The 24,388-nt window shown below is 40.7% G+C and overlaps 1 protein-coding gene across 2 annotated transcripts in view; it reads right to left on the bottom strand.

Annotated features, from left to right (window-relative positions):
• Positions 1–11,845, bottom strand: part of PTPN12 (protein tyrosine phosphatase non-receptor type 12) — a 69,391-nt gene extending 57,546 nt beyond the window's left edge. For both annotated transcript variants that reach the window (XM_083860271.1, XM_083860272.1), the window contains exon 1: positions 11,702–11,845. In XM_083860271.1, coding sequence (XP_083716397.1) covers positions 11,702–11,800 — 99 coding nt within the window. In that variant the 5' untranslated portion in view covers positions 11,801–11,845. The remainder of the gene's footprint in view (positions 1–11,701) is intronic.
• Positions 11,846–24,388: the final 12,543 nt, after the last annotated feature.

The raw sequence follows: 24,388 nt of genomic DNA, 5'->3' as shown, positions 1-24,388 counted from the left end.
ACTCTGCTCTTCTCTGGCCACAATTACTTCTGCACAATAACTTTTTTGGGGGTTTTCCTTTATATACATTATCCCAGAGGTGCTGCCACCATCACTGATGGGCTTGGCCTTGGCCAGCAATGGGTCCCTCTTGGAGCTGCTGGCATTGGCTCTGTTGGATGTGGGGGAAGCTTCTGGTGGCTTCTCAAAGAAGCCACTCCTGTGCCCCCCCCCACTACCAAAATCAGGCCATGCAAAACCAATACAGCCACATTCCCATAAGAACAACATTCCACCCTCTCAGCTGTCACCAATAAACACAACAAACTTTCCAGTACTACACTAAAAAAAAAATCTGCTAGCAGGGGAAGGAGGGAGGAAAAAGACCCCAAGACAACAAATAACTAATGTCTGCTTTGTTATCATTTATCTTATCCAGGTGTTCTATGCAAACTATTCCATCTACACCATCAGTACACAATTTGGGAAACTCCTGACTTCATCAGTTCTGGGGATGTTAAAGTGGTAAGCAATACAAGAGTCCAATAAAAAATAAACCACACGACACTCAAAGAATAGAAGAAACTCATTTTTGCATTTATTTACAAAAGCCAATTCCAATGGCTCCCTGACATGGTTTACATTATCCTCTACCTAGCAAAAAGTCACAGTCATTTTTAGTTTGAAAGGTACTGTCTCTACAAATAAATCAGTTCTTTACCTACTTATATCCCTTCACTGAATTCCCTTGTTACTTAATTGCTGCTTTTCTCACCTCTAAACATATCCTGACCTCATATACACTTTAAATATCTGGAAGTTTTCTTTCTCCATAGAGCTAAAGACATCATCATTGAGATTTTTATATCCACATAGTTTCAGTGGATGATCATATTGTCCTACTGTACCAGACAGGGAATATTTTTTCTATGAATACAGGAAGGGAAGCACATTATGTATGCTGTAAGGCTGGAGAAACAGGATGCTGCCTTCATTTTCACACAATCACCAATTTAAACAGTGCTAACGCTTTTTAAATTGCCATGCCAGAAAGACATGTTCCTACAGCTTTACACCCAAAGTACTATAGTGTTTAATCATGTATAAGGTACCAAATGCAAGTCATATTCAGGCTATTCCATATTAGAATTAGTTATGGAATTAGCTAGCATTTTAGAAAGAAATATTCCTCCTCTTTAGGAAGTCACACTAATTTATGGCAACAGCTTTCTGACTTTGGGATACACACATTTTTTTCAGTGTTATTGGCCTCTCACTTTAAATAATTTATCAACAGGCTATCGATTTCTGTAATTTGTAAAAAAATGCAACTAGGTTTCTCTGCCACAGTCTCACCTGCTCTTTTCAGAACAACAAAAATAGGAAGTTGACATCTCAGACAATTTGCAAGTCGCGTTTTCACCACAAAAGGGAAAAGAAATTAAACATTTATTTTTGTAATTTCTGATGACATTTCATCATCTTAGTCAATATATTAAGAAAATAGATGGCACCAGTTGAAGAAGCAACTGTAGCAGTGTTCCTACAGAACGCCAGGGCATTTCCACAGCAGTTCGGTGGAATAGCCTCTGGAGAAGTTCTTCTGTTTATAAGGAAAGTATAAAAGGTTGTGATAGGGCTTAACCTGCAACTTAATAACTTATTTCAGAGCATTCAGTTTAAAAAGCAGACTCATGTCCCACTTTAAGTGCCCGTGTAGCACTTAATGCAATTCTGTAGCAAAGACCTATTAAAGGAAACACAATGTATTTCTCCCTTCTGGGCCTAGTCTTCACCAAGAGCATCTATAAAACACTGTATTTCTTTACTAAAGTAAATTCCAGTGTGTGCCTGTAGTACTTTCCAAGTTCTTTCTACCTGCCCCAAATCAGTCATTTTTCTCCATTAACATTTACATATAGTTCCCTATATGTCCATTAACATCCCAGTTCTGTTTATGCAACCTCTGAGAAAATGACTTAAAATTAATTTTACAGTTCAATTTGGTTATAATAAAAATCCACACAGTTTTGTTTAACCACCTAAACCACTAAAATTGAAATCTTAGAAGTGACTGTTGAATACTTAGAACTATCTGGGAACATTCACAGTATCTAAGAGATTATTTCCTTCCTTTAGCAGTTTGTGCAGTAGGGGTGTTGCCCTATAGGCAATTTATAATTAATTCAACTCTGCAGGAATTCTCAGTTTCTTGGAGCAGTTCAACTAACCTACATATGCCCTTCCCTCCAGAGCAGTGTTTCATTTTCCAGCTTTATTTTGAGCTAAATGTTTCCCCTGAGTATTCCTACTGGACAACTGTATTCATTTCAATTAACAATTGCCTATTTGCTAAAATTATCAGAATATACATGAGGGAGTAAGTAATAACAAAAGCAGTCCAGTTGTAATGCTGCTTCCCATGCATGAAGGTAAAGATTGAAGTAGAAAATAAAGGAAAAATTAAGACTTACTTTCTACACGTGTAAAAACAGTAAAAAAAAAAAAAAAAAGAGCTGTGCACTGCAAATATGCAGGACATGATATATTTACCACTGAGAACCTTTCCATGATTAATTTTACTCACTCACAGAGTAGCCAGTCATCAACTTCCAACCCAGCCTACGCACAGTCTAAGAGCAGTGCACTATTCCTAACACTTGTTCATCTCTGTCTGTTCTGCTTTTTATATTAATTGATCTCCCGGATTTGTGCAGTGAAACAACTGGACAACTAATCCAATAAGAACATTTGTGTAAGTAGGAAGCTATACCCTAGTACCACATGTGCTACCCAAACACCTCAGGGGAAAAAAGACACTGTTCCATCACAGGGTTATGCATTACAGAGTCAAACATAGTCAAATAAGAAGTGAAACATTTAGGACAGAGTAGAACACTATTCAGGCTTCTCAAGAGCAGTGCAGTTCCCAGAGCAATCAGTCATTTAAACAGGATGCATAATCTACACTGACAAGTCCTCTGAACACTTGGACAGGAAACCCATGAAACATCCTTTCAGTTTGGAACTGAGTTGTTCAAAGATAGTTGTGTCCTCCAACAACTACCAGGAGCATAAAAATAATACCACACTATCATAATGGAAAATGAAACGTATTTAAAAATGTAATTAACAATGGAAAACAATATGAAAATTCTGGAACAGGCCCCTGAGACTCCCAACTGTGACAAGTAGCCAGAAATCATGACAGTAAGTCCAGGAAAAACTTGCAGGAACCAGAACCTAGAACTAGTCTAGCTCAGCACAAGAAATTAACTCCTCATCCATGACATTGACCTTAAAGCAAATAAGAAAGATAGCAAGGATAGCAACAATAGCAGAAGTGCTGACTGCCCAACCTCAATAGAAGCAGGAACATAAGACACCACTCATCTACCACATTCCTTTCAGCCTCTCTTCGATTGTATCAGCTGCCCAGAGGAACACGCCTTGGCCCCTTGTTCCCACTGCAGCCCAGCTGCACAGATGGAAGGTGGCCATTTACCTCTCCAGACCCCAAAAACCTCACTCTCCCACTCATCCACATAGAAGCTGTTCTTCCCATGATCACAGAGTAAAAAACATCTCTGTGTTTTCAGAAGAAAAACAAAAAGCAGATGGCATCCACATGAAGCAGCGAGAATGACAAGACAGCAAGACAAATGCAGCAAGATGTAGAATTGTTCAAGAGGATACCACTGAACTCTGACCCTAGAAAAACAAACCCAAATACACCTTACAAGACTACTTAGAAAGGAAGTTAATGTAAAAAAGTTTGTTTAAAAATGACAAGTTCAGTGTCATAACTAAATGAAAGAGATTAAAGTACTACATACATTCTTTAAAGCAATATGGTTTTAACTAAGCTAACTTCCCCTTAGAGACTGATGCTTTCCAACCCATGACTTTAGACACCAAAAACCATTGCAAAGATCAGGCAATTAAAACTAGTAAATTTCAATAATGTTTAGGAATCAAGGCCTGCTCCCCAACATGTAAAATATGAAGCATATTGATAGCCCTTCAGCCAAAAAAAAACCCCACAAGTCATATGGATACCCTTAAGAATCTAACAACTGTGTTAAGATTTCCCCAAATCACAGCAAATCCAACCAATCCATACAGCACTTAAACTTTGCAGGCTACTCGTGTTTGCCCTTGGCACATTCCTAACACTAGACAATTCAGTTCTTTCTGCAGAACTAAGGGAGGTCAGAAGTAAAACTAATATAAAAAATTAACAGTCAGAAGGATTATGGTAGGATTTCCTTCAAAACTATTGATGCTTCCTTCCAGAAATCTGAATGAATGAATGAAACATTTCTTTATTTGCTTTTGTTCCTAATGACAAGTGTAGTCCATGAGGCATCATCATTCATAGCTTCAGTTGTCTCATAATAGTCAGCTATTTTCCCCCACTGAAGTAAGTGCCTTACTACTTTTTAGAGCTGATAATTCAACTCTTCTAGGTTTTACTTTCATAAAACACTTCCATTAGGACAATATTGCCTTTGAATCTTCCCATAAATTAACACCAATAAAATTGCCTTTTAAAGAAATTAAAAGTATTGGCTTGTAGGAGGACAGATAAGAGCAAAAATTAGGTCAGCTCAACTAGGTCATCCATTTATACCTCTATTTATCTGGTACCTTTTGGGAAACATTTTTCTCTACTCGATCTTTTTAGCTGTGTAAGAACTTTTTCATTCTAAAGCTGATGACAAAAGGGTAGCCAGAACAAGGCCCTCAGGGACACAGGCAGTAACTTTCCTATGCAGACCTCAGTGACCCGAACATCCTGACACCAGTATTCAGAGATACTTTGAAACAACAGTTTCCAACCCAGAAGAACAGCCCTAAAGCCTGACAGACCTGACTGTGCTCTTCTGCTCTTACAACTCTTTCCTTACCTGGCTGCACTCTCAGCTTCCCTAGCAAAGCTACTGGCTTTGCACTCATATTGTCTCCTCAATGTTGGATCTGAACACAGTCTGGTGTGTTGAAGGTGCAGTGGGATCCAGACACAGCTCCAACAATACAGCTGCTCTCTGAGGCTCCAGGTTCCAGATCCAAAACTCCACAGCCACACCAGAGCGCTCTCCTTTCACAAACACATTCTGATTGACCAAATTTGAACAAATAATTCACCAGTTTATATTAGCAAGTTTTTTTGTCAGATGAAGCAAGAAAACAAAAAGCTTAATCTCTCTGCAACACTCACGTGCTAGTTAAATGGAATAGAAATGCATGTCCATGCTTCATTTAGGGCAAACACACACAGCTGAGTTATCCAAGCCTGTGCTGGCACAACCACAGCAATTATGGACTACAACAGCTTGAGGAAAACACCAGTGCAAACACTGCACTTCCTAATGGCACAGAGCTCCTGCTCACCTAATTCACTGTGCTTTACTCAGTTCCTTATCTGACCTTTAACACTGATGCCTCTCCCTAACAGAAGGTTGTTTTAAAAGACCAAGAAAAAAACATCATCTACCATCTGATTTCAGTTCTAGAAATGCATACCCAAGGTACTCCTACAGTTTCATGTTTTCCCAACACTAAGAAATGGATTACTATTTTCCCTATGCCAGGAAGTCCTTACTACTAAGCATACTACAGTCAAACTGTAGGAGTACACAATGGAAAATCCAAGGATCTTAAATAGTAACAGTGAAGAAGATATAACATAATTTCTGTTTATTACAAACCAATGGCTTAAAAAGATTAATATAGAAGCCTCGATCTTTTGTTGCACTCATGATCTGAATATCTGCCTAACCTTCCCCTGCTCGCAGAGCTGATAATTTACATTTAGCTATAACAGCATCAAGGAAAAGCAATCTGAACCTACCACAATTTTAAAGTAAATCACATGCAATTCAAACCAAGAAATTCATACTATAGTGTACGCGACACATATGCAGAGCAGTACATAGACATACAACCATGCATGCACCTGGAGCTACAGAACTATAGATTAGGGTCTAAGGTTGATGAATTATGGCCACATGAGACATATCCATATATGGGTATCTACTGATAAGAATCTATCTGTATACATATATAACTAAACACAGCAAAAGGTGCTGTAGAATTGAGGTAAGAATTAAAAAATCTATGTATTTGACATGCTATTTAAATTATTTGAAGTGCACAATCCTTTACCCATGAGAACAGCAGACTTACACACTGCTGTCTTTGGAAAGTGAGCAAACAGAACTTATTACCACACAAGCTATTTGACACAACCCAGAGCATTGCCTAACTGACTTGGTTTAGTTTCATGTGCTGAAAGAACAGCAATTTTAGGCAGAGTTTGCAAGTTCCTATACCCCAGGGTCACTACAGCAGCTTTGTGGCTGCATTCAACTGCCCCTATGAAAATTCAGAATGGCATCTTTGAAGCAAAAGGAACAGCACTCATTTCCTCAGAAGGGGACAAAGAAGCTGAATATTTAAACTGAATGATTGTTCATGTAAAACTGCATTTTCATATAACATTGAATGAACAGTATTTCACAAAAATTCAGAAGACTCTAAAGTTTGGGTTTACTGAAATGACTATTCAGTCACGTTGCTCCAACCAGATTTAGTCCATGTAAAAGAAGCTTTATGAACGGCCTCGATGACCATAACCACACACAATGAAGTGATGTGCTGGGGTGTGTCCCTCACATACAAATTAACACCATCTAGCTGAAATACAATTAATGGAAACAAAATGTTAAAAATATATTTACAGGCAAATTTAAGCGTAATATGAAAGGTGACTACTAGCAGATCCATTATTTAACCCTGAAATGATAAAAATGCACAAGGCATATCTAAAGTGACAGTTGCCTATGACCTATTAACTCATTGCTAAGAGCAGAGTTTCTTATAACTGATCAACTGTACAACACACTTATGGGTCATTTTCTCCAAGGCAATTACTCCTTCTGCCACACTTTAGGGAAAATAAGTGCTCAGTTGATGTTTTTACAAAAGAACCCAATTTACAAGAATTCCACACGAACCTCTGCTCTCACCAATTAAATTCTGGATTTGAAGTTTCAAGAAACAGTTTACCATCTAGTTGATTCTACCAAAGCATTTTTCCCAGTTTAACCTTTCCAGATACAAATAATATCTCTTGACAAAACAGCATGCAATTTACAACACATTTGACAAAGCATTAGTGTTTCTAACAATATATTACAAGCACAAAACTCATTAAATAGATTCTAGAAAACATCACTTCCAAAAAATGTCTGTGCGGTGGGACCTTAAAAAAAAATGCAGCGATAGTAAAAAAACTATAAATGTTTTATATGTTTCCAGATTATATGCCTGCCTTATAAATTTGAAAGATATCTTCACAGATACTCAAGAGGTGCACTAATAATATTTGAATCAGAAAGGCTTATGCAAATGCACATTAATACACAGACAAGCTTTTAAGAGGGGCATTCTGAAGTGCTGCAGTTGAATAGGCATTTCAGGTATCCTTAATGCTGGTTCAGAACCAGAACAAAATCTATGTCATGACTGGCATCAGTATGTGGATTTTCACTATGTATCTTAGTGGTTTTAATCAGTGATTTAGTACAGTGTGGACTGTTCATTCATTTTAAGCAGCCTTTAGGCACTTTAGAAATTATGCCTTTTCCTGAAAAAAAATCAGCAAAAAAAAACAAAACGAAGACAAAAGCCTCAAAAAAATACACAAAGCAAGTTTTATAAAATGTAGTGTAGCACTTCTTATGATCAGCTGTATTTTATCCTTACAAGTCAAGCACATTCTGTCTCCCATTTTTTAAAATATCATTTTCACAAAACAATCAGTTAGAAGTGCTTAAATAAAAAAATATCAAAGCCAAAACCAATGAGAAGTAAAAAGTAGAGAAAGTAGTTTTTTACCTGTTTCAAACCATTCAAATTCCCTTCATACTTAAGAAAACAGCACTTGAGTACTTTACTATGTCCAAACCTAAAAGTTTCAGTTTAGACAGATTGAACAGAACACAGACACACAATATTTAGTTGAGTTAGTTACCTGTGCCCTCTTAAATGAAAAGTATAAAGGGATCTGTGACTAGGTATAACTGAGTTGTTTAAAAAAATGATTATTATTTATACTGATGATGTAAGACAAGATCATTTTGACACCACCACCTCCAAACAGCAGCTGGAGGTCCCCTACATAGTATCTATCACAAAAAAAAAAGAACATTCTCAGCCATATATGATGTTCCATGGCAACAGATTAGCCAGATATATAACTCAAAAGATGAAGCAAGACTGTTGTATACCACAAAGCAATTGAAACATATAATTTTTGAAGGTAAAACTTCACACTATTCATATTTCGGTTCTCCTATAACAATGGCAACCTACATCAAACAAGAGAAATGAGTGTCAGAATGCTTTTGTCATGACTATAACATTAGAAAACAAAAATGTGTTAACTGTGGATAAATTAAAATTTAAAAAGAAATTAGCAAATATTTATCAAAATTTTTCTAAATTCTAGAATAGCTGTTTTCTTCTATATGGAACTTTGACTTCCAACCCTTGTTTGATGTAAGATACATGTTCATTACAAATAAATTCAGAACCTAGACCACGCTGGTTGTATTCATAGAGCATGAAACATCAAGAGGAAGTAATTTATACTTATTTCCTTCTACCCAAATACCAATGTCAGCAAAAACACAGGAAAAACTATACTCCTGGATGTACTGCAACCATAGTAGCAAAATCCTAACCTGTATTATTTTAGGAAAAAGCCTATTTACCCCATATCCACATATATAGGATTACTGGCAAGGCCTACAGACACGTCTGTCCTGTTTTCAAACTATCCACTTCATTTAATCCTAACTGTGCACACCCAGAGTACTGACCTACTAATAAGTCCTGCTTACTTCCTAGTGCAAATTAATTAAATACATTTGATTTCCAGCAACAAACTAGCTACCGGTGCCCAGATTATAGAATTTATCTTGTTACTGGGGGCAGGTGGGGAGGCAGTGGTGGAGTGGGTAATAATCAACTTTCCACTTTGCAAGCGGAAGTTATTTCCAGGTATGTCAATGGAATTATTAAATTGCACCCTTAGTCATCTACACTCTGGACTTTCAATAGCAATCAGCCAGGCTTATCAGCTCACCTGTGCACACCTCTAGCTTCTCTACCCTCTCCTCCAGCACTCCTTGGCATCCAGCACGTACTTTTAGTTCATTCACTCAGGCCTATAGACAACTCTCTAAGCCTATTACTCAACACATTCAAAGACAATAAAGACCTAAACGTAAAGAATTGTTTTCATTTGCCCTCACCCACTATGCCACTCATGTTTTAGATTCCATTTTGACTTGGAAATGAAGCAATGAGTAGCAGCAATTCCTATTCCACAAACTTGCCACTATTTAACAGCCACAGAACATCCTGCACTTAAATGAGAAAACACAACTTCCTCCCTTGTCACCCCTCAAAAATATCTGCTAATTCTTTGACTGAACAGAATACTGAAACTTATATTCCCCTCACCTCTCTTTCCTTCTTCCTTTTCAATAATTTCAAAGAGGAGCTAAGCATGGCTCTGTTAAGACAGCCAAATACACCCTAAAACACTTACCCCAAAAACCCCCAAATACCCCAATACATTCCTAATGAAAAAAAAAAAGAAAATCAGCAATTATGATTCTTATCATCACACTAATCTATGTCTGCTTTACTACATAAAGGAGTATATTAGAGCCAAAGATCCTAATTTCATGGTTTTCCTTTAATTTCTCATTAAAAAATCAAACATGAAAGTTTGAAATACAAAGTGTTAAGAGGATAAAAGTAATTTTCAACACAATTCTCCCCAAAACATTTAACACTCTTTCAGGTAATACATCTTTCTCCTGAAATCTCTTGCCCTTTACTTCTTATAATCTTATTTTCTCATTTTTACCTGTATTCTCTATTCTTTCTGCTGCAGGAAAACAATGGGAAAACTCACTGTCTGTATGGTTGAAAGCTACAGGAACAACTATCACATAGAGAAATTGAAACAAAAGCTATTTTTCCATACAGAGATGCCACTGCTTCAAAGAAAGGATGACAAAAATACATATTGTATGTCATTTGACTGCAAAAAAGCTAAAACAGCAGGATTACTATCTGATATGAAATGACAGAGGCAGATTAGGAGATCTAGAACAAAGTACTTAACACAGAGATTATTAAAAATGTCCCGCATTTTGCACTAGTCTAGGCCAGCCTTTCTATAATTTACATGAACAAGAGGGACTCATCAGTATAAGGCAAGATGTCAATTTGTGTTAAATAGCAATTATATCACTAAAACTACGACTTAATGAAAAGCTTCTGTCAAATTCTGCAGCCTTTAATCTCTCCTGTGAATATTTAGAAGGGTCCTATCGCTCCAGTGCCGCTCTTCATTTCACACGTTTCTCTCTTCCTTTCCCACACGCTCAGACGTTTCAGCAGCATACTTTTAGTATTTGCAAAATCCTGCCCAAAGAGCGTGGCCGATTTCCCACGGGCTCCCTCCCCACCCTGGATGAACTCGTTACTTCCCAAAGTCCACTTCCTCTTCCACCCTGGACCTGCCAGCGCTCCCAACGCCCCTCGCCTTGCGCAACATCCGCGGCCTCCTCCCCACATTTCGGACAATCCCCGATGCGACACTTACATTGAGATTTTTTTCTCTTTTTTTTGTTCCCAGACCACTAGCACAGACTGGCAGCTTAAAAGGCCAACGATGTGCTTTTAATCCCAAAGAGCGACGCGTAATGAAAGGAGCTACAAAGACAGATACGGAGGGCACCAACCCGCTCTCCTTCAGCTCCTCTGCGGGTCAAACCGCATTCTGATGTTGAGAATTTAGATTATATTGAGAAGTGCCAGCAATATCTGCCCAGTCAAAATTATTGTTCACAAGATAAAACTCCGGAGATATTATAACAGCCCGATTAAACAGCTAAAATAAACCAGGAAAAGCACTAATTCTCCAATATTTTTTTTTTTCCCCGAGAGCACACGTTAACCAAAGGCTGACGGGGAGCTGATCTGGAAGGAAGAAAGGACGAGGGATACAGGCAGGGCTGCGATGGGGGATGGGAGATGTTAGCGAAGGGAAGATGAATATTCCTCCAAGGACTATCAATACATTTAACACATCTCCTCGGAAAGAAGGGGAATCTCAAGCAGGCGGCTCCAGGGGCAGAGGAGAGGGGAAGGAGGGAAGGGCTGCCCGGGTACCCCCAGCTGACACCAGACGGCAACCCCAGAAAAGGGGCTGCGAGGGGAGGAGGCGCCGGCAGCCCCCCCGCCCCGCCTGTCCCTTTATGCGCCCAGGGAAGCGCCGGGGCGGGCGGGGGGACGAGGAGCCTCCCAGGGAATTTTGCAAGAGCCGCTGACCACCAGCTCCCCGGGAGCGGGGAAGGGCCGCGGTGACAAACCTCCCGGCCGGGGGACAGGAAGGCGGCTGAACCCAGGCTCTCCCTCCCCCCGCCGGCTCTGGGGGCGGTGGGCACGGGGAGCCCGGGGCTCACAATGGCGGGTCACCCCGGGGATGTGCCCGGCCCGGCGGCCCCGGCCGGCCCTGGGGGGGGAATGGGGAAGGGGCTGTGGGGAAGGGGCTGAGGGTCCCCCCCGCCCCGCCCCGCCCGGGGAGCGGCCCCAGCCCCGCCCGCCCCGCCCCGCCCGCGCCGCCGCCCCTCACCATGAAGTCGCTGGCGAAGTTGTCCTCCCCATTGTGGTCCGTGTCCTTCATGGCCTGGACGCGCTTAATGAATTTCCTCAGGATCTCCTCCTGGCTCATCCTGCCCCGCCGGCCGCCCTGCGGAGCGGGAGCCCCAGCCGCCCGCCCGCTCTCCGCCCGGAGCCCCCTCCGCCGCACGACCCGTCACCCGCTCTGCCTTCCTTCCCTGCCTCGCCTGTCCCCCGCCCGGGCCTGCCCGCGGCCTGCTGGCTCGGCTCCGGCTCGGCTCGGCTCCCGCCCCGCTCACGGCCGCCCGGCCGCCCGCTCCATCCTCCCTCCCTCGCCCGACCCTCCCCGGAGCGGCGACACGAACACGACACGGCCCCGCCTCCTGCTCCCCCCGCGCAGGCGCGCCGCCCGCCCCGCCCTCTCCCTCTGCGCCGCCCCGCCCGGCAGCTCTCCGCGCCCATTGGCTCTCCCGACCGCCGCCTCGCCCTATTGGCGGCCGCGCACGCCAATCACCGGCCGGCCGGGCTCCGAGGGAGCGCTCGCTGGGCTCCGCGCCTCGCCCCGCTTTGCCGGCCCCCCCCCCGTTTCCCGTGGATGGGACCGCCCGAAGGGCGCCTCATGGAGCGCTGGAAGGAACCACTTGGCGCGCGAGGGGGGGGGCGAGCGGAGCGGAGCGCGGTTTCCCCCGGCTGGAGCACAATGGGCGGCGGTGGGTGCCCGCGGCGTCGTGCCGGGAGGCGGCGGCATGTCGGGACTTGTAGTCGCGACAGCGCCGCGTCCCGGGGCCGGGGGCTCCCGCAGCATCGCACTGAAAATCCCGGATCAGGCGGGTCCCGCCCCGGTGGGAAGCCCAGAGCCCTGGGAAGTGCCGGGGGTCCCTGCGGTGGCCGTGCCGAGTGCGGGGACGGTGACAGCGGGCAGCGGGCGGGAAGATGGCGGGACAGGGACGGGCGCGGACACCTGGCCGGGGACCGCTCCTCGCGTATTTGTATGTATGAATATATATGTGTGTGTGTGTGTTTGTATATTAATTATATATATATATGTAAGTATATATTCTTTATGAAGTGTACATATATATATGTATATACATGTATGTGTGAGAGAGATAGATAGATAGATAGATAGATAGATAGATAGATAGATAGATAGATAGACAGACAGATAGATCTACTTAATAGCAATGTCCGCAGGCGGGGCCGAGTCCTGGAAGAGCCGTCGGGAGGTGTCCGCGGGCCCCTGCGCCTTCCCATTTCAAACAGAGCCTAAAATCCCTGTCTTACATGGTGTTGGAGGATTTGGCAATGTGCTACTTCATCCTTAATGTTATATGGAAAAGTTAAACTTCTTCAGGTTTGGTGTCCTGACGACGTTTTTTAACTTCTGCTAAAGCAAAGCAATTATAGAGGTGTGTGTATGTACAGCCTTAGAGCTTAATAAATATTCCAAGTGAAGTCTTTTAAAATGTAGTTTTATTGGTGAAGATCTACACGACCTTGAGTGATGCTGTTAATCCGTTAAGACTTTGTCACATGGGCAGATGACAGAGGTCCAGGCTGGGAAGCACAACCAGAGTAAGTCACTCCTGTTCACTGCTCATTCCCAGCCCCGGGAGCCTGTGGGGTTTGCAGTCACACCAACACCACCCCTGTTAGTGGACCAACAGGACATTGGACCAGCTCAGGGAACTCAGTCAGCTGCAATGTAAGTCCATAGAAAATCAGTGTGTTTTCTTCTCTGATCATTCCGGTAATCTGGCTTTTTTACCAAAAGAATCCTACAAAAAGCTTGGTCTTCCTGTGTTGGTGTAAGATATTACTGTTTTAGAAGGCTGCCAAAGAATTCCACTTCCACACCAGAATTGGTACAGTGGCACATTTCCACCCTCAGCTCAATTCAGTGCCCACCAACTCACCATCTTCCTAGTGGAGGCAAGTTTTGAGATATGGTGTAGGAGCCTGAACTGTAGCTGCTGCTGCATGGACACACATTTCTTTCTCCTGCATCTGCTACAGACACAGCCGCATCTGGCAGAGGGGTAGGCTGGAAAACTGAGAGGTTTAGCATTTTCACATGACTTGCTGCAGACTTCAGCATCTTATTAATGGGTTGGGCTTTTTAGCTGTTGATGTCCTTCAGCTAATATACAGGAGACATAAGGACACATGAAGGAGCTGGGAAAGGCCATCAGTTCTGTTCTGAGGTTTAATAAAGCCTGAGCACTCCACACAAACACATCAGCTGTCAAAGCTGTCTCCTCTCCATGTCCTTTGCACCAGCTTCCATAATAAGCTAATCAATTTGCCCTAAAGAGCCACAAGGATACCTGCTTTTCTTGTTTTAATTCCCTTCTTCCTTCTCCAAACCTCCTTTTTTTACAATACCAAAAGGCAGCTTTTAAGGGAAAGGCATTTCTAATTTGTATTTAAGGGAAAGGCATTTCTAATTTCTCTTAGAGAGAGAGACCAGAGACCACAAGGATACCTGGGGCTTGGATCAGCAGATAGTTTTTCCATGCCACCTTGCTGGATTTCCATCTGCTTAGGAAGGTTGCTGTTTGCTATTAGTTGTCCTGGCAAACCTGCTCCCAGTGCCAGGTGGCAGATAACTTCAGAAAAGTGATACTTGAGACTACACAAACAATTAAGTCTTGAATGTTATATGGTTTTCTTTGTTTATTCACATAACCAAGTTATAGAGGACGAAAAGAAAGATCATGACAAATCTGTTATCGTTATTGCCTAACATGGAAAGAACCCAGTTGTCACTCTGGCCTCATCCACAATCTGCAACTGAACTGTTGTAAACCAGCAAGTGTAACTGTGGCCTTTCATTTGATTTAACTGATAAGAAGGTTATAGTCTCAGAAGACAAAAAAGGTCCCCAAACTAGGCCTGTCACTAGCCAAAACAAAGATATAAATGAGACAAAGAAATTAGGAATAGCATGGAGAACTGTGCCTGGCATTGTCTGCCTGTGGATGTGCACCTGTACCTGTGAGAGGTGCAAACCAAACAGCACCAGTTTTATCTCCCACAGCCCTGCAAGTGCTGCATGAGGTTGTCTCATGTCTGTGCTAACACACACCTAAAGCCTCAGCAGCAAAAATAGCATTTTAACTCAGACTTTTGATTTGAGGCTCACGCTATCTGGGTTAACCCCAGACATCTGACCAATGCAGCATGTGTGCATGAGTGCGCATTTGTGTAGCTGTAGGAGAGGGGTGGAAAAAACAGACACACAGCATGAATTACTCACCCTATAGATAGAACAGGAAGTTTCAACCCAAATCTGTAGAAGAAAATTCTAGTTTTGTCTTAATCCATAAAAGTATGGTCCTTGAAGAAAAGCGAGTAAATCACCTACAGCTTCTCTGCTATAATCTCATTTTGCCTTTCTGTGCACTACTCCAGCTGCTGCAGTGAAGGAAGACAGATGGTTTTTTCTGTTCCAAGGTGGCTTCTCATGTTCCCACAAGGTAAACATGGTGTAAATTGGTAAATGTGCTTCCTGGCCTGCAGACCATGGTGCTGCCCAGTCAGTGGGTGGGACTACCACACATCCCAGCTCACCAACCTTCGGAGGTTTCCCTCAAGCTGTGATGGAGCACAGGCTCACATCAAAGCTGTTTGGCTTCAATGCCTCTGTGGCTTAGAGCTGTGTTCAAAACTCAGCACATATCTACCCAAAAGTGTATTTCAGAAAGAAATCAAAGAACTGGGGTGGGAGGGAAGGGTGAAAGAACCCTACAGCTCTGAGTAAGGGCATCACCTCCTACAGTTTTAATTCCTCCTTTGTCCAGCAGAACAAGACCTTGTGTATTCCTTGTAATTTCATTGACTACATTACAATGATTGCTCACTTTGTCACCCATTTCTTCTCTCCTGTGCAATAATCTGCAGACTCATAGACTTTCACTTTTTGGAGTAATGCAAAAGAACCATAACGTCCCATAAAACTTTATGGTGTTGTATAATTAATAATGTAATACTGAAATTATAATTAAATTATGATCAATATATCCTATACATGAAAGCTCAATTATTTTTATCTATACTGGGTATCTGAAAAGTTTTTGTAATCAAAATTATTTAGAATAAAAAATAGATGTTAGCATTTATAGATTTCATAATAACACTCCTGAAATATACTTTAAATGCAGTGAGTTGGAAGTTTTCTAAAACTGTGGTGTTTCAATGGAAAATGCTGCTTCTGTGGAAGTTACATTTTCCACAGGAAACAATTTTGCCAATGTTTTTCTGCTTTCCGACAAAAACAATGCACTGTTATACTTACAGATGCAGAAATGCCTTTACCATTGAAGTCAGCACAACTTGGGTTAGGGACTCAGCACATGAAAGAACTGGAGCATGGAGCATAAATGCCAGGAAGCTGTTGAACAGCTCAAGGGTACACATAAAAACTAAATCCAAGCGAAACATTTGTCTTTGATCTGACAAACTGAAATGCAATGTGTCTTTCCACAAATGTCAAAATGTTTCATGCTGGTTGAAAATAGTTAAATGAAACATTCGGGAATATCAGGATCACACACTTTTTTTATACTCTCTTAGCCTCAAAACACTTTAGTATTTAGTCACTTTTGTTTCCAAAGAGGAAAAAAAAGTATCAAGTTTTTGACTGATCTTCAGCTACAATTTAACCACTTAGATTACAAGTCACAAACTAAAAGAGGGCGACACCCATGGAGCCTCAAATTCTAATTTTGAAAACAAAAGGTGCTGTGGACAATAGATCTGAGTAAGACACATAGTAGCCTTTGTACACTACAAATACATTGAATTCCTGATTAAAACCTGAAACTAATCTCATTTTAAATGAGTCATAAAGACCTGATCAGTGTCTGTATAATATGTTCCATTCATATTCATTAAGTGCCATGTGACTGCTGGATCTCTTGACATTTGCCTCTATTACTCTCAGTTCAGCAATGACAGACTCCTGTAATTACCACTGAAAATACTCCAACTATAATTTAATTTTACCTGGCTTGCTTGGTTTTTATTTATTTATTTACCATCGTCTGAGATTCATTGTGTGATATTGCTAAAACCCCTTAAATGTGACATTTTTTATTTCGGTAATAAATATTTTAGACCAAGATTACTGAGTTTCATGATCAGTGCATATTTTGGAATCCTGTCTAAGTGTAACATACACCCCCCACCACATACAAACTCAGTTTCAGTACATAGAAGAAACTTTGTTCTTGCTGCAGCACTTACTGAAACAGCTTTGAGGTTTAAAGTGTTTTTAAGGTATTGCTAGCATAAAACTGAAACAAAAATAAGAGTGTGCATTATGATCATCAGCATAATCTTCTACCATGACCAGCTTTAAAAAGAAAATAGCTGTGACTCAAAATATTTCTGCTTCTTTTTAATTTCATTTAATTAAAGATTGTTGACTGAGGTACTTCTTTGATTTTTGAGAGTGGAAAAAAAAAAATTTCAGAATACAATCAAGATTTTCTGCAAGTTTTTAACAGTATTAAAATAAATAGCATATGGGTTTCAAATTAATTGCTGTGTTCCCTTTTGATAGTTGCTGTTCCACAGCCTCACTGCAAACCCATTCCTGAGAGGCCCGGTGACTGTTATTTATACATGCCACTATAAATGCAGTAGGAGACCTGCTTTGTGCTATTGGATCAGGAACATCAGGAGCCATTTTCCATCTGTATCTTTTGACCTTATTAAAGCTGGACACAGAATTTCTGAGCCCCATCTTGTGCCCGGCAGTGCCTCTGACCCGGGGCGTGGGCGGTTGGGGCCAGCGGCAGCACCGGGAACCTCATTTGCCTCCCTGTGACAAAGCTTTCCTCCAGGGTATTCCCCGGGCACGGCCGCAGCACATCTGAAATGGAAATTACAGCAGCAGAAGGTGAGCCTGTGCACAGGCCGTGTGAGGTAGCTGTGCTCTCAAACCTTTGCCTGCAAGGATCAGAAAGAGTGTCGTTAAAAAAAGGTGGCGTGTTTAAAAGACACCAGGGAAGAATAGGGATGTTCTAATGGGAGGCACTCATTCAAAATGGGATTTTGAAAAGAGTAATTAAATACAAACGAATTTGCAGTATCATTTAGAAAAAAAAAAATTAGTATGAAATTTTGCATCGGTGAATCCAAAAGATTACTGAAAAACTGAATGATCTTTGCTTAATTTATCTTGTTATTGTGAATCAGCCTCAAGAACAAAAGAATTAACCAGTTCTATTTCAGGGTTCTTATCCATTAGCACAGCAATATTTGTACAACCCTTAAACAAACCTCAGATTTGTTTGTGTCTAGTTTTATACTCATTGGTACACATTAAAGTATTCCCACTGCTCTAAAATGCATCTGTACTGAAAATAAAACAAAAAAATTGCTAGACAGAATAGAAGCCAAAATTATTAAACACTGCTCTTTTACCTGGCACGAGCATTCTCTGGAAGCACATACTATTCTATTTTATTCTCAAAATCCTCTTAAAATAATGAGAGACTGCTAATGCATTAGATGGACTGGTGAAACTGAGCTTCCTAAGAGTCCCTCCTGTGAAATGCCTGCTGTTATGACCATTAGTAGTCATAATGGCCAGTTCAGATTCTCCACTATTTTGTAGATTTAAAAAAAATATTTTTAATAGTCTCTTAAGGGAAATAGTAAGTTTTATAGTTTGGGAAACAAATCCAGATGGGAAGGGGGAAAAAATTGCAACTAAATACACCCCTCCCCCTCAAGCCCACAAAAATTATACTATAGGGAGCCACCCTAAATATGACCAGGTCTGTTTATAAATTAACTTCAAACAAATATGGGTACAGTTCTGACTTTATTCTCTAATGTGTGTTTTCTCCCCACACTTTAGTGAAAGGTTTGCTGTTATATCTGTGCATTATAGCAAAGTGACATAAGCCCAGCGTATAGTGTGTCCAACAATATTCATATTTCACTATCAGAGAGCACAACAATAGTTCCATTGTGTAGGGCAGCTCTCCTTGGAGGTGGAAGGAAGGCTGCACACAAGCTTCCAGAGTGGTCCAGAAATACGATGGTGACACTAGACTGGCTCATGTAAACAGGAAATCAAACCAGGATGTAAACTGGACTGCTTCCATATTCAGTAATATTTAGCTAAAAATAAACAGTTTGAATAGAGGTAGGAAAGCCAGTTCTCTCTGTAAACTCATTTTTCAACTTGAATTTTTCAAGATCTGATAGAAAAATTCAAATAAAATGAGTGTCAGTGTTGCTCTATCAATATGTCTGTTACGAGACTGCAGGAATTTCCAGAGGACCTATTAGTCTGAAAAGGGCAATGGAAAATCTCTTTCTAGAGAATAATAAGGACCTTGAGATGAAGACTGAAAAGGGATACAACTGATCTATAAGTAAATCAACGGATTAAAAAAATCAAGGAGAAGGAAGTTCTACTTAAGATAAAAGACACTGTAATCATAAGAATAAATAAACAAAGACTGTGAAATCTAGAACTGATGAGCCATCTCATTCTGACAAGAATTAGAGGTTCTCAATCAGCCCACAGAGAGTGAGGAGGAGAAGCTGGGGTGTTTTTTGTGAGAGTATTATCTAATGCTATTACTGTCTTCAAGAACCATCATGTGGAGTTCACCTGGGGAGCTCCTCTGCAGTCTGAAGTTCCTTTTGAATTATCTGACTGCTGAAATTAGGCTAAACTGCTCTCCAACTTTAGGAATAAGTGAATATAGGGTAAGAACTAGAAAAGAACAGCCAAAGTCACCAAGTCCAAGCTCCTGCCATCACATGTAAACCTGAATATAATTCAATTAATAACACTGTCAAGCTTCATCTCCAAATAAATCACATTATTTGCCTGCACTGGCCACACAAGAAGACTATTCCAAACCTCAATGCTCTAACTCTGGGAGGTTTTTCTTATTCTCAATCTCAATTTTCCAAGGATATTCTTTCCAGCACAAAATATCTCTTCATGACAATCATCTTTATTTTACTATATTAGAAAAGGTATGCTTTTGCTCTACACTTTGCCATGCTTACTCTACTCTACTCTGCCATAAACTGCTTGTCATTTGTAACAGGGTATTCTTCATAGCTGGAGAGTCAAATTAATTCTTTAAGATGAATCAATCTTTCTTGGATGGGGAAGATTAGGTAAGTGCCAAGTTCCAAATTATTGAAAAACTTCCCTAACCTCTGTCTCTGCTTACAGAGGATGAAGGCTACGAGACACAGTGAGTAGATGTAATTCTGAAGGAAAATAAGGAAACGCAGGAAGAAGCTTTTGTGTTAGAGTTTCACTGCTGGTAAGCAAGAGCTGTATGTCACTTCCCAGACCTGTGCTTGCTGCCTGAGAACAGCAGCAAGGAATGGCCAAAGGTTCTCTATTCCCACCTGGAGTACTGCATCCAGCTCTGGGCTCCTCAGCACAAGAAAGACATGGAGTGAGTCCAGAAGAGAGCCACCAAGATGGTTAGAGGGATGGAAGACTTCTCATACAAAAAAAGGCTGAGAGAATTTGGTTTATTCAACCTGGAGATGAGAAGGGTTTGGGGTGATCTAATTGTGGTCTTTCAGTAACTGAAGGAGCCTACGAGAAAGATGGAGAAAGACTTTTTTCAAGTCCAGGTAGTGACAGGATATGGGGGAATGGATTCAAACTGAAAGACAGTATGTTTAGATTAGATCTCAGAAGGATGTTCTTTGCTATGAGGATGGTGAGACACTGGACCAGGTTGCCCAGAGAAGTTGTGGATGCCCCATCCCTTAGGCAGGCCAAGATGGATGGAGCTCTGAGCAACCTGGTCTACTGAAAATGTCCCTGTCCATAGCAGGGGAATTGGAACAGGATCTTAACCCTTCCAACCCAAACCATTCATAGCACATTCCATTAACAGCTAGTCAAGGCTTTGGCATTGCCACAGACTACGTGACACTGGAATAGGGCCCAAAAAGCAAGTGAGCCAACTGATCTAGCCTTCAAGGAGGGCTCTTCCTTGAGAAAACAGTTCATATGATCCAGTCTTGTCACCTCAGGCCCAGTGGAAATGTTGGGTAAGTAAATAAATAAGGTGCCCAAATTTTTCTCCCCCTGAATTTAAAACTTCACTAGAAACTTGGAGGGTGTGGAAGGAGAAAAGCCCAGACAGATTTGGCTGTGGGCCAAACATCTTGGTTCAGGAGTCACAGTTCTGACCTGGAGACACACTGAGGATATCCTGGATGGCAGAGGTAGAATTTAAGTGACTGACATTAGAAAGAGGAATTACATATAGTAGAGGTGGTGCATATTCTCATTTATGTCCAAGCTCTGAGGGGAAAGTATTTTTACGCCATCTAGAAGCTCATGAGAAGGTATAAATATAAACTCTATAACAAGGCCTCTAAGGGAACTGCCCTCCAGCACAATGGATTTACTCCAACTTCCACCCTGCTCCTAGTCCTCAGGTCCCCAAGGACTGTCTTTCTTCCTTCATTAGCATATTCTTATTTTGATCATTAATGAAGGTGATGAATAGTGCCATTGAATGATCCTGTGCTCATGACTGAATTCTAAGAAATTGCACTTGCAAAACAAATCCAGAAAACCAAAAATACAAGCATGTCACTTCCAGTAGTTAAAACTGTTCCATTTTCATAGTACAGACTTCGTGCTTCTTAGCTTCATAGCAAACTAAAGTGGATGATAAAATCTGTAAATATGAACTAAAATAGAAAGAGGAAGACAAGAATGATTCAGTTGTGATAAAAGGAAATCTGCACAAAGAATGAGGGTAAAATACAATGCAGCTGTTACATTTCAGCATCACTTATTGAAGAAAATTAATATCAAGCTCTTTTAAAATTATCCTTATTCCTCCTTTTATTTAGCTCTTATGTACAGAAACACAGTAATTGCTTGAATAAATGAGTGATAAAATTTTGCACATGTATTTAATTATAATTTTCAAGCATGCACTCTTGAAAGTGCTAAGACCTCAGCATTAACATAACTTGCTGGCAGTTTTGATTGTATGTATGTTTGCTGGTTAATTATTTAACTTTGAAACTGCTCACTGTTTTATTGTTCCTGGTTGTTCTACCAATTTAGATTTCTGGCAAGCATCAATTTCTACTCATCACAGAAGAAACTTGACTTGATTAGAGTCAGAAACCATTCTGTTCGGTTTTATTTTCTAAGTGCAACATGTTCTCTGTACATGGAATAAATTATATACCTGCTACATTCCCAGATGCATAGTCAGTAGGCAATCTTCTGCAAACATGGGGAGGGTTGCTGTTTTCACATCAATATTAACCATCTCAATCAAAATGAAAAATTCACACTCACTGCCATCTGGATGGTTGCAAACACAAAATCCCCGGACAGTATTGTCCAGGGATTTTGTGTTTACAAATGGAGAATGGCTTTCCCTCCTTTACTGATATAACTTCAGAAACAAAATTAGCCAGATAAAAATCACCATGAGGTATTATAGCATATACTATGCATTTTCAAAGTATTTGTGTCAAAGAATTTTACAGGATGTAAATAATTAACATCAAGGAAACAATGGCATAAGCATGTGGGCAGAGCAACAAAGATAAAAGTTGTGCCTTTCATTACAGAGACCATCAAGCAGATCGAAAGCATGCATGATGGAGAGCACACTTGGGTATTTCTAATTTACAACAGCAATAATCACAGGCAATGTGCAAAAATAATAACAGGCAAATTTCTTCAACTAATGTTTTTTGAAGTTCCAGCCCTGTGAAAGACACACTGCCTGGACCATTAGTATTTTTTACAAATTAGGATGGTGTCAGTGTGCTGGAAGGATATATCTGCTAAGCAGCCAGGAAGTCTCCCAGAACAAGATACATAATTGACAAACATTTAATAGATCAAATCTGCTAGATATATATACAGGCTGTCTTATTGGAAATACCTGCAGAATCCATTAGCAACTCTTTGGATTACCAAACAACCAAGAAGCCTTTAACATAGTAAAGCAGTTACCATTTTTTCCATAATCTCTCTGGCAGTCAATGAGTAGGTAATAGCATGTCTGAATGCTTTGAATACTAAATAAAAAAAAATTGAGAAAGCCAAAATATTCTCAGGTCCACACACAACTACTAAAGTGGAACACTCACAAAGTTATCTGTACTCATGGTTTAAATCTGCTTTTAATTTTAGCCTTTACTTACATTAAACAAATCCAGTCAAGTCAACAGTCAAATTCAGTAAAACTGGTATAACCAAATAAACAGCCTTTTAATATGCTCAGCAAAATTCACCATTCCTGAAAAGCCTGATCTCTGGTTAAATGCAAATCTACATGTTGCCTGAGTAGTTTTTTGGTTTTGATTTGTTTCATTCTAAATGAAACGTGAATGGCTGTCTTCTATATTGCTCACAGAAATTAAGATCCACAGGAGAGCAAACACTCAGCAGGATTTTTATTAAGAGGCTCCTCAAATGCAGCGATCCCAGCAGCACTGCTCAGCCCATGCCAGAGCACAGGCACAGCATCTTAGGGTTGTCTCCTGCATGTACTTCAAAGGTAGGGATCCGGCTGACTAACTGTATCCATTTAATTCATCTCCTTTAGAGACAGCCCAGAGAAGTCATTGCTAAACATATTGCTCACTGTCCTGATGCCAGTTTTTAAGCAGGACTGCAGGACAGACCTTCAGTACTCTGAACTAGTACCCTGTACTGATTCAAACAGAAGAAACAATGATAAGCCACAGAATTAGTAGACATCAGGATAAATATGGTACACTGAGGAAGAGCCAGCATGGTTTTTGTAAAGAGAAGTTGTGCTTCACTTATCTACCAAAGTCCTCTGACATGTCAATAAAACGTTGGCAGCACAGATCTGTTTGATACCATCTGTCCGGATTTCCAGAAGGCACCTACGAAGTTGCCTCCCTTGAGGCACTTGAGGAAGCTAATCAGACATGAAGAAATGTTCAGAAGATGGGAAGAAATGAGGTAAAGTATTAGTTGCCTCTCACAGTAGAAAGAGATCACACATGGAATCCTACATGGCTTTGTGCTGAAGTCCATATTGCTCAACACAGATCACAAGGGATCAGAAAACAGTGTCAAAAAGGGATGAAAATATTTGCTGATGGCACTGAATTAGTTGGTGATACAGACTATGGGTGATTGCAGACTCACATAAGAACTTCCTACCATGTAATGACTAGGCAACAAAAATTCACTGTAGAGGAATGTAAAATGAGGACAAACATCGTTAGAAATCACTACAAAAGGAATCAGGAATATAAAAAATTCTTTTTCTGTTGTATAAATACATGATATCCACATCTTCAGCAGTGTTTATAGTTATGTGTCCATCTGAAGACAGATATAGAAGTCCTGTAAAAGATACAGATAAGTGTAACAAGTATGATTAAAAATATGGAGTGATTAGAGGATGAAGAACAATCAAATAGATTAAGGATTTTGTTTGCAAAAAGAAAACATATACTAGAGAACAGTAAAATCAGGAATAGTCTGAATAAGGTGAGTAGGAAAAAACTATTTCTTTCAGCCCAAAATCTGGAAGATATCAAATGAAGCCAGAAGATGACAGTCTCTAGGCAAACAAAATGACCTGTGTCTTCACTCATCACATTATTAATCAATAGAACTTGTGCCAGGACATTGTGGATGCTAAAAATATACCCAAATTCAAAATAAGAT

Source organism: Zosterops lateralis, assembly GCF_965231275.1.
Source record: "Zosterops lateralis genome assembly, chromosome: 4".
NCBI lineage: Eukaryota > Metazoa > Chordata > Aves > Passeriformes > Zosteropidae > Zosterops > Zosterops lateralis.
The sequence above is the reverse complement of the archived record's forward strand: the minus strand, read 5'-3'. Positions and strand labels throughout refer to the sequence as shown.